Here is an 11,536-nt window from a genome sequence, read left to right as displayed (position 1 = left end):
ATATATGAGAATGTTCGTCGCTTGTTTTGCACTGTAGGTAATTAAAGATCAATAGAAATTCATACATGGTGACATAAAATTATAGAATCAATAATTCTTTTCGAAATCTCACCCGTCGCTATACAGCTTTCCAAAGGCAAAATAGTTAGCCTATATTGTCTCCTACAATATGATTCCCTGAAAAATTTTCGCCAGATCGACATTCTTACTCAAGTTTCATGACTGTTTTCAAAAGATACGAAAATCCTGAGGATATCCTTTAGGTTTTAGGGAGGTTAGACAACCTTAGTTAAAGCAGTAAAGGAAGACAATGCTTACATCTGTTAATGTAGATAAAAATGGCTGTTTATTATATCGTCATCATTTCTTTTTCTTACATGACCTTTTACTATCGTGGGGTTAGTAAAGTACGTACAAGAAGATTTTTTTCTTCTCGACAGCTTTTTTCGTGGGAAGTAACATATTAGCAAGCTTCACTCTAATAATTGCCATAATTATTATTCCTTTATAATTGTAACCTGTATTGACATGTGACGCAAACGATTCTTGAGGTGCCTAATGGCTTGTAGCGGTAGAGTTTATTCCATGTTACTTTGGAAAAAACTTTTTCCTATTTCTCAAACTAATACACTAAACAGCTCGAAATTATGACGTCGCCCGTTCATTCCAGTTATAAATATTTTAGTGAAAGTTGCTCTGAAAACTCAGCAAAACAGTTCACTGGGTCAGAGCTGCGGTGGATCGGATACCAACTCGCCTGCTTAAGGTCCTTGGTCCGAACTACAACAGAAACTCTCGAAATTTTTAAACGTATCAAGTTTTTGTTTCCAGTTAAGTATGCAGATACATATGACTAGACATAGTGTTATTATTGCACTCTCTACCCAAAAGGTATAATTTAAACTGGCCTTCACATCACGAGACAGTAACCTGTTGCAGACATCTTGCCTGTAAGGTATCAAATCTGTGTGTACAAAGCCTAGAAGTTTGAAACTATACAGATAAGATCTTGTGTTCAGCCATAATTGTCTTCAGCCCACAATTATATCATCGGGATTTTGACACATTTTGTTTCAGACACTTTTCATTAAAATCGTCTGCGAAACAGCCACCGGTAGGCAGTGTCGGCCGTCAATCGAGAAAGTAAAGTTGTCAAATCGTCATTTGTTGATGAACAGAGAGAATTTTCATTCAAAATATCATTGTGAAATTTCTTCTACGTATTTAAACTTACTGAAGACAAATGCTGTTTATGGTATTCTTTGTCGTAAGATTGAAGATAAGATTGAACCTATGTGTTTCTGTTACTATGCGGCAAGCAAGGACCAAAACTTCACTCGATGTGCATTTCCTCTAATTTGACATGACCTTTGTGTACATTTAGACGATAATATTGCCCTCGCCTTTTATCTCATATGCACTGTGAGTCTTAGGTTGCTCATCCTTTTATATATATATATATATATGTATATATTTACACATAGTTCATCGTATTTGGCACACGGCGAACCTCATGACTGAGGACCTCACCCGCCTTCGCTCGATCCATGGGGCCTCATGTCATTATCTTTATAGCAAGCAAGAGCTACATAGGCTATATACCATATCTGTATTTTCAATGTATAACCCATCACCGAACATAACAAATCCGGAGCAAGCAACGTCAGTTCTGATGATTATTACTAGTTGTTTGCGTAAAATAATGATTATGTACTTAGTTGAAATGTAATTTTGAGTTCGAGTACTTGCATAATAAAATATCTCCATCGGTTCTAAAACATGTTGCTTGAAAAATTCTCCAAGTGGTAATTATTACTATCGGATTCCCTTTTAAAATGACTATTGGGCTTCAAAACTGTACACAAAGATGAGCGACATTGCAAAAAATAATTTACTAATCTAAGTTTTTTCTTTGATGATTTGGCGTCCAAATACTATATGGTTCTTATGGACACTTTGTTTCACATTAAGTTGTGATTTTTCTAGAATGTTGCGATAGCATTAACCGTTACCCCTATTCAGGTGACCACACATTCAGTCTCTCGTGTTTTCCTGTCATATTTGTGTCTATGTCTAGTTGCTATGTACAAATCGACCCAAATTTTATTTCAATACTTGATAAATATCTCTCCTTGAGAGGTCTATATCGTACCACTTTTTCTAGAAACAACTAACACCCTTTCTGAGGTAAGATACGTGATGGAATTCAGATAGCCCCAGCATGTTGAAAGGTGCGTCGATCAGCCCCCCAGAATCTGTGGCCCCGTTTTGCAGTCTCTATCAGAATGAACTCGCACTATTCACTTCTGTACATATACCTTCTACCATTTGTATAGACTTTCAAGACTCCTTATTGTCAATCCTGTCACTTGTCGTCCATCAACTAACTCCCTCAACTTTATCTTTTCTCAGATAAGTCAGGCAATCGATTCGTTGTCAAACACGAATCGCAACTCATCATCTGTGGCCTTTGTAAGCCGACAGTCAATATTTGCATAATGTCTGTCGGTGTTTAAACTTATACCACTCCATTAGTTATACCTCTTATTCGTTAAAAGTGTAAGAACATTGTTGGTTGAGCTGCATCATACCGTAGTTGAAATAATCCTAACACATGAATATCATCACGGAATCGCCGCCATTCTGGTGTATGCAAGAAGCCGCCCCTCGTCGGTGCGTGCCGGCGTTGTCTTCAGAAAAAAGAAAGATTTTTCGGTATTCTATTATTTAGAGTGCCATTTACAGATGAATCTTCACATTAGATTACCCCATTGTAGGCAAAGAAATCAGTGCTATAAGCTGCTAAGTAAACGAGCCTCAGTGATTTTCCAGATTGTCAGCTCCAGGAAAAAAAGCTGAGTTTTTAGCTTTTATTGTTCGATATTAGACCAGTTGCGAGGAATTGGACACATGGAAAAAGGTAGCAGAACGAAGAGCAGCTTCTTGGCGGCCAAACCGCAATCAGTTCACCAGTTAGGGATAATTAGGGCTGGAAGACCCACACAATAAATTCTCGCTTTGTTCCAGACTACAACCATTTGTCCGTTTGTTCAATTGTGCTGATTTAAGTTGATTTTTTCGTCAAATTTCATTGTTTGGGTTGGACCGTCTTCTTAGAATGTGCACATTTCTTTTACCAAACCGACAGTACATTTAGTAATCTGTTTTATTGTCTCCTCTGAGGATCTTTTGTATGCATGGGACGCTTTCGAAACATTAAAAGAGAAAGAGAAAGAGAATCCACCGTGACGATCTTTCGAATTGACCAGCCCTTACAACTAATTAAAAGCTGCTTAACATAACACAACTAAAACATCTCCTTTCTTCATTGTTCCGAGCCCTCGCCATCGATACCGTCAGTCCGCAGGGCGTCTGATGCTCGTCCAAGAGCAACCAGCTATCGAGCAAGCACCGGCATTAACAAGGCTTGATTTTCTCTTTGCGCTTCGTCATTTTGATCATCCTTCGTGCTCGCCGACCACGCCGTTCTTCCTTTGACACGAGGCCTGCTGGCATACATGACGCCGAGGTTCCAGGTTCAACGTGATCCTCGCCGTTGCGTACAAGGCACGAGGTTGACTGGCGATTGGGTGAGTCAAAAGGGTTGAGGGTTTGGCCAGCGGCATTTGATGCTGATCGCAAAAGCTGGCCGCCGCAGGTCGACGTAACGGTTTCGCCATTGACGACTGACGATTGCTTCTGATGCTGTGCTCCAAGTGGATACTTTAAATAAAGATTACACAAGTAATTGCTACTTCCTACGGTGTGCAGCTCATACTAGACAGGCGGAATGATGTGCATGTCCTGCTGATTAGATGGACTATAGCGCTGTTTCGTTGTTAGCGCATCCTCGACTTTGGCTAGTGATTTTTTGGCTCGCAAAACCGTTAGACGAGACCGGGGCTCGTGACCCCACAGCTCGCGGATGACGCTGGCTAAATTCTGCATTGTCTGTAAAATCCAAATCAAGGAAAATCATCGCGTTAGTTGCATATAGGTATCTTGAGCGCAATAGGTATGAAGGCTTTGGGTCTCAATTACTACGAAGGACCATTAACTATGGTCGGTTTGTAAAATCCATCTGTAATAATTATTCACTGTCTATAGTTACGCCCCACCTCGTTCGGTAGATATTGCAGCCAATAATTACGTTACCGACTAGTTGAATACAGTAACTAGAAATGAGATGCTCTGTTTCTCTACTCAGTAATATTAATATCCGAATTGATGAATAAGATCATGAAGATGAAAGATGGATATGAATAAGATCAAGCCTGTACCATTAGCACTTAGAATTCAGCAAAATTGTTTATATATACATACGCTTAGACGCTTGGGACAACTGAAATAATTTGAAAACAAATGTAAGTTAAATATGATACCAGTGCCATTATCATTAGTATTATTAATTAATAACGTGACACAAAATTACCTCGCATTTGTTCCACGCATCAGGTATACGCGGCCGATCACCGGAGATGCATACGACTTTACGCATTTCATCAAAAGTGGGGTCAGCCGGTACGCTGTCGTGATACGGTATACGGTACGGCTCAGGCTTTTCGACGCCAGGTAGTGTGATTCGCGACGCGATCTCCCACAAGACGAGGCCGAAGGAGTACATGTCGGCGCGAAGGTATGAATTGAAATTACTTGTAGTCAGCGTCTCATCTAGAACTTCTGGCGCCATGTAACGCTTTGTTCCGACGCGAACATTTTGCCCGCCGATATCGATCTGGTTCGCATGCATGTCGGCGCGAACTGCAAGGCCAAAATCAGCAATACAGCAAGTGCCGTCGCGCTTAACTAGAATATTTTTAGATTTGATGTCACGATGAGCAATGGCCGGTTTCGCCTGCTTGCCAAGAATCGGCGTGTGCAAATAGAACAGGCCGCTGCATGCAGTGAACGCCATTTCGACGGCTTGCTCCTCGTCAAGACAGTTGATCGTTAGGTAGTCGTACAGAGAGCCATTTTCATGATAATTCGTAATTAGTAAAAGTTGGGTGACTCCACGATGGCCCCGGATGTCGGCGGCAATGAAACCGAGTATATGATCGTGTCGAAGAAGCGTCGTTTGATAGATCTCCGTCTCACGGCACCATGAAGCCTCTTCCGTTGAATTGAACACCTTACAGGCAACGTACTCCCCCTTCCACGAGGCACGGAACACTTCTCCGTAACGACCTTTGCCAATCGAGCAATTCAACTCGATCTGACGCGCGATCGTACGCTGGACCATCTTCGGTAGGCCGGAACCACTGCCACTAGTGATACTGCACTCGATTAACTCCTGTAGCGATTTTGATCCGTTGCTTAAAAAATGCTCGTTCTCCGTAGACGACGATTCCAGCCTTTTACGACGCAGCCGATAGAACAGGTACACTATGCTGGCGACCATGCTACACATTGTTAAAGCAAGCACGAAGATTACCAAATGCGTGTAATCGGTATACAAGTCTTCCTCTAAATGATCCTCTTCATGACGGAACACATCGATTTTCAAATCTCGGTTACACAGATCTGCACCCTTGCAGCACTCAATGTTCATCGGAACCTAAAAAAGCACATAACCACAGATAGTCAAACAAAGTGAACGCTTAGATAGAGATCCTGCTTCGCTTAGCTAGCTAAATGTGTCCAGCATTCTCGAGGGGTTATATATAACAACTATTTGGGTGTACGAGCAACACGATCATTTCGAGATTATGTGCCTCTTCCATAGCTTATATATGTCTTCTGAGAAGCTTTTTTCGTTGTGGGGCAGTTTCAAATAAATTTAGACACTACAAGAAGAACGCATACCTTGTGTTTCGTCAAATGGCCCTTACAGGTGAGTATAGCCGCTTGGTCGGCAAGGCAGCCATAACTCTTCTGTATCTCCATTTTTTTAGTAAGTCCATTGTATACCTCCTCTACATGATGGTAGCACATGGCTTCCGGGTGATCGATCGTGCATGTGTTATTGGCTAAATGTTCCGGACACTCGCCCAGGCAGTAACATTCAATGGCCCATGAACCTGGAATTATGAAGATAAACCACAAATTAACTATTTGAAAATGTATCTACATTGTAGAATTAGAGGGCTTATGGTATGATATGACAATCAATCGTGAAATCTGTGCGATATATTTAGATTTAGTTCCGTCTGATCGCATTACACGGAAACAGCTTGTACATAAGGTACAAACGCTAAGAGCCTGGTTCGTTGCAGTAATAACATTGTCAGTTGTGTAGCCTATAATGCACGCTGTCATTTGTAACACTGACACAAGCCTTCAGACCTGATGTGGGCCAGTGTTTAGGCTGAAAATAATTACATGTTTTTCATCAAAGCAGATATCGCTTAGCAATAAGATACGCTAAATTTTATCATAGCTTAAGGAAAACGAAACCACCGACACTTGCCATGATACAATAATGGTTTCCATAACGAAATGTATAACGAGAATATCAACAAAATATCACAACAATACTATGCCGAGCAGTCTATTTAAAGTAAATGCAAGGTGTATCAGCTTTAACCCCCCAATTTTGAAAAATCGCCGTGCAGCATAGCCGATTACACGTGTTTACGTAGATAACAATGAACTTATCTTGAAGTCAAGATATGCGACGGAAAACGCAAAACGTCTGATTATTAAAAAGGTATATATATATATATATATATATACTATGTTATTATTTGTTACATACATGAAATATATCAAGTAAGTCTCACTCTCCTCCTGATAAACACGCATCTTATTACCTGGGTTACAGATTTTGCTCGCTCTACGCAGTCGTCCTATTACCTACAGACGCTAAGTCTAAAAGTTGTATCAATGCATAGCTATGCATTGTAAAGATTGGGTCGGCCGACATTATGAATAAATATATATAATTGCTTTTGCTATTGGAACCCAAGTCGCAACGCGAGGGTGACTACATGAAGCAATTTAATGGCAATAGAACTATATACGTTAGGTTTCTGTGCAAAGAGAAGAAATCAAAGCAGAGTACAGAAATCACACCTCTATGCTATGCCATGACGATTTGGTGCTTTTCATTTAAAGAGTTCGTATGGCAGCTAGATGGAAGTACAATATGTTATCTTATTTTTATTCCGCCAATTTTTCTCGAATTTGCCTTTAGGCATTTGTATCGTCTTCGTTGTGCAGCACTAACCTGATTGCCGGCCAATCAGAAGGACACAGAGGTAATCTAGGCTTGAATCTGAGCGTCGTTGAGCTGACACGCTTTGATCTCGGAGTAAATATCCGTTTACAAAAAGGACGATAAATGTAATTGTAGCCCATTTTTCTGCTGAGTCCCTTCATATTGCCCATTTTGAGTTTTCCTTACACTGGTAGATCCTAGAAGCAATTCTAAAAGGCGGTACCTAGGCTTATCAATATAAAGGTCGTTATGTCACCCCACTAGCACAGCGTAGTTTTGATTCGTGTTCGAGAAGCGACTCAAGCGTACCGTATGCTGCCATACGTACATAATCAGATCGGATCATATCCGTATACGAGGTAAGACACAAATGCCTCTTGACGTTCAGAAAGTCATATATACTGAATTGTCGAAAAAGTGCTGATTGCGATTTATAATGCACGATTCCTTTTTAATTCTACCAAACGTAGAGTGTGACTTCCTTTGACGCAAGTCAGTGCAGCAGATTATAGATATTTTTTCAGTTGCACATTATTGTCTATATATAATCTATTTTTCATGAGCTGTGATCAACCACTTAATAAATTGTTCTATTTTATTTCTGTAGAATTTCACAGACGGAAATGCATTCAAATAAATCGTTTTGTATCGATTTGTGTGATACCAAATATCGGCTTTTTTTTTTTTTTGTAGCCAGCCTTCTTCAAATGGTCTCAAGCTGTTTTGTTGAGAATATTTAGCTGTTTGACGATATTTCATAGCTATTTGTATGTCGGTCTTACGTAACTTTGAAAATAAATTCATCAATTTTTTTTCTATATTCGGTCGGCAAAAAACATCTCCTACATCGAATTTTTCTGCGTCAAAGCCATCTGCGGGCTATTTCGTCTAATAACGCGTCTTGATCATAAACAATGCAAATTTGTTTGTGAACCTATGCCTTTATTGTTATGAAATTTTCACATGTAGCGTTTTCCATGAATTTTACTCATATTTAAGATGTTCTATATTAAGTTTGATTAAAGGCATTCTAATAATTTTGCAGATCTACTACTGCCATATGTCAGCTTGGTCATTCAAAAGCTGAGATTTGCCAATAGTATATCTGTAAAATCTGCAAAAATGCCGATCCTATACGATTTATATTACCTGAGATATTTGACTTTGAAGCTAACCAGTTAGAAAAACAGCCAATACCGTTTTCTACAACCCAATATGTGAATTTGTGTATAATCAATACTTATCGCGCGACTCTTCCTTTATGGCTACTATGACACCTAGCCAAACACATTCATCAGTGGCGTCTGTTCTAAGCGTAATCACAAGAGTTATTTTTTTGGAAATGGATAACATAAAGAGCTTTAACATTAACAGTAAGTGCTATTGCCTCGATGAACGTGGATGCTGGCTCAGGCAGCGTTCCTGATACACACTCATAACTGCAGCAGCCCGCGTTTTATAATTTATTCCAATTCCAATTTTATAATTTATTCCAACGGAATTTTCAGTTCGTCGTCTATTCTCGCGAAACACCCTTCTTACTAATGATTCTTGTTGTTATCTGATATTCTTATAAATGACGTTTCTCAGCTTTCGATACAGGTGGGCATTTAACATGAACAATTTGACAATGGGAGTTGATCAATCGCACAACTCTTCTGTTTCAGATCGTAAAAGTGGAATAATCTACCAGAATCAACAATAGCCTGAAGATTGTTACCAAAGTATTTTCTTTCTTTCAATTGATATACTGAACGGATCTAAAACAGAACTTGTCGTCGTCGTCCACCCAGCTCACTCAAATACCCAGCTCAAACCTGTTTCGGATAATTCTTTTTGTCAGCGTTTGTTTTAAGAGAAATTAAATTTTTTAAGGTATGTTTAAGGCAAGAGTTGCAGTTGCGTGTCTGTTTCGTCTCCTCAATGCCTCTGTGTTCGTTTATCTGTCTCTAGAAATACCTATCGTACTCGTATTGCGGCTTTTTTAGTGCAGTTTAGAATGGAACTTGTAAGAAGATCATCTAAAAGCTCTAATTATTCAAAATGATACTATTTGAGTTATGCTTGTCCCTCATCGATTAAGCTCGGCTTGGAAACGCTTGGAAACTTCGAATATCCAGCACAAAATCTTCGGTGTCTACGGTATATAAGGTACCGAGTAGTAATTAATGTTTGAAAAGCTACGAATTAAAACCTAGTTGCAGGGATTTTAAACCTCATACGCAGTATAAACGTTAGATGAAATAAAACACAAAGCTTAGTTATCTGTAGAGATAAAACTGTGTTTTTGAGGCATAGCCCAAAAGAAGCGACTGCAATAGCGCGGAAGTGCCTTTCATTACCAATTAAAGGCCCTAGGAAGCTCGCTGAATTTGAAATTAAAGCTAAGGACTATTTTTTAAAACTGATCTTCTAGCTAATGCTAAATCAAATACGCTCAGGAAGAGAAGATGCCAAGAGAATGCCCCTTGCGTGGCCGTGTATTTCACAACATATAAAGTGCATATTTTTCAATGCGATATATTTATATAAATATATCGCATTTATTTAATATACGAAGATATATAAATAATAAGGCGTGTCTAAATCAGCAATGGCTATGGGGGGCACTTATATGAAAGAAAAAAAAAGTGCCAAGATGCCACACAATTTCGAAAACAAAGATCCACTATTTTTATATCGAAGAGAGAAGAAAGCTCGAGCAACAAATATACTTGCTTACCTATCTATATCTTAGTTCTACTCCTCTGAGTAAATTTTTAGTGTCATTCACCATGGGTCATTTGCCCTCGATCATGGTCCCCGCGCGATCACCAGCTGTGATTTGAATCTAATCTGATGCTGAAAGTTAGTGATTTTCAGGTTCATTTTCTCCTGTATAGCCCTTACCATTCTTGGTCCGCTCTTCACTTTTCTTATGTGCCAAACAACCTTACAACCGGCTCACAGCATGAGACGGGGCCCCTTAAAATACGTTTTTTTAAACCACACATACACACAGCCAATGTTGTGCCCCTTGTGACGTAGATAAGCTAAGGCATCCAATTGTTGGAACTGCTTAACGTTTTGTTGCTATGCTTATCTATTGTCGATATACTGACTGTAGGTGGTGAGCTCATACGGACATCAGTTCCGTTTAATGAGCGATCCAGCAGAAAATCGACTGCGGCACAATATCACTAACATATTGCTTTCCTATACAAGCTCAGTTACACGCCGCCATTTAACTCATTGAAAATCTAAGTAATAAGAACAAAAACAAACTCTTTATTATGACATATGCATATCCCCATCGAATAATTTGACACACAGTCATACAAGGATCCTAGTTCACTCATGAATGTCACACATGCTCGCAAAAGGACCCGACCATGAAACTAATATATATATATATATATATATATGTGTGTGTGTGTGTGTTATTTTATAGCTTTATAAGAAAACACGTTCGTAAAATAAAAGTGATGTCACAGCAAAGGTGCCCCGTTTCGCCGTGTATGCATCAACCGCCACTATTATACAATAAGTTATTGGTAAGAGCACATCGGGTGACCTTAACCAACCACGAATATTCCTGCCTCACAATGCAATACCGATTTATTTTGATTCCGTTTATATCGAATATTGATTGAATAGCTCAGTTGAATAGGCGGATTTCAAAGAGTCCTATTCTATCCCTGTCACTTATAGGACACTATAATGTGTTTATACTCGTAATCTAATGTGTACAGTGCATTGGTCTATGGGATCTACTTTACAAAAGTTATTGATGATCCCATTTGTTATTACAGATTCAATCAGCGTGTGATAATGCCATGATCATGACAATGTATGTGTACCATATTTTGCATAAAATTCAAGCCACAAAAATTTTCTTCATCTACCCGTTCTTATTCAGGCCACATCAACATTTTTCTAATCATTTTATTTATCATCTTTCGAACACAGTTATATTTGTCGTGTTTTACCTCCGCTATTCTAAACGTTAGACATTACCTCCTGCCAGCACGAAACAAACTGCTTGTTTCCGCCCAAATCTGGGCCCAGACCACGTGTCACTGGGTCTACCAGGCAAACATGTTACCTATTAAACTATTACGAAGAGTTTCAATTATAATTGACAACGGCTTTCAATTAATGTTAAATGTCGTACTTTTTTTTACTAAGAAGATGAAAAGCCTATATTTTGCTTACACGCCGTCACATTTCCATCTATATATGTACTTGTAATAATCACCCAGGTGTCTGCCGCTCGTCGTAATAACCATATATCGCCGCGTTACTCTACGAGACGCTTCATTTGATCTACGATTGAGTTCGTCAAGCACTTCAATTTTCTCTCTCTCCTCAAAAAGTCTCTCTCTCCCTCTATATATA

At 39.2% G+C, this 11,536-nt stretch overlaps 1 protein-coding gene across 4 annotated transcripts in view; it reads right to left on the bottom strand.

Annotated features, from left to right (window-relative positions):
- Window positions 1-319: 319 nt before the first annotated feature.
- LOC111245160 (bone morphogenetic protein receptor type-1B-like) overlaps window positions 320-11,536 on the bottom strand; it is a 45,045-nt gene continuing 33,828 nt past the window's right edge. For all 4 annotated transcript variants that reach the window (XM_086984412.1, XM_086984513.1, XM_086984468.1 and 1 more), the window contains 3 exons: window positions 5,806-6,020; window positions 4,433-5,557; window positions 320-3,951 (listed from right to left, as the gene is read on the bottom strand). In XM_086984412.1, the coding sequence (XP_086840538.1) occupies window positions 3,778-3,951; window positions 4,433-5,557; window positions 5,806-6,020 (1,514 nt within the window). In that variant the 3' untranslated portion in view covers window positions 320-3,777. The remainder of the gene's footprint in view (window positions 3,952-4,432; window positions 5,558-5,805; window positions 6,021-11,536) is intronic.

Source organism: Varroa destructor, unplaced genomic scaffold, assembly GCF_002443255.2.
Source record: "Varroa destructor unplaced genomic scaffold, Vdes_3.0 BEIS01000001.1, whole genome shotgun sequence".
Taxonomy (NCBI): domain Eukaryota; kingdom Metazoa; phylum Arthropoda; class Arachnida; order Mesostigmata; family Varroidae; genus Varroa; species Varroa destructor.
This window is presented reverse-complemented; position numbering and strand designations above follow the sequence as displayed.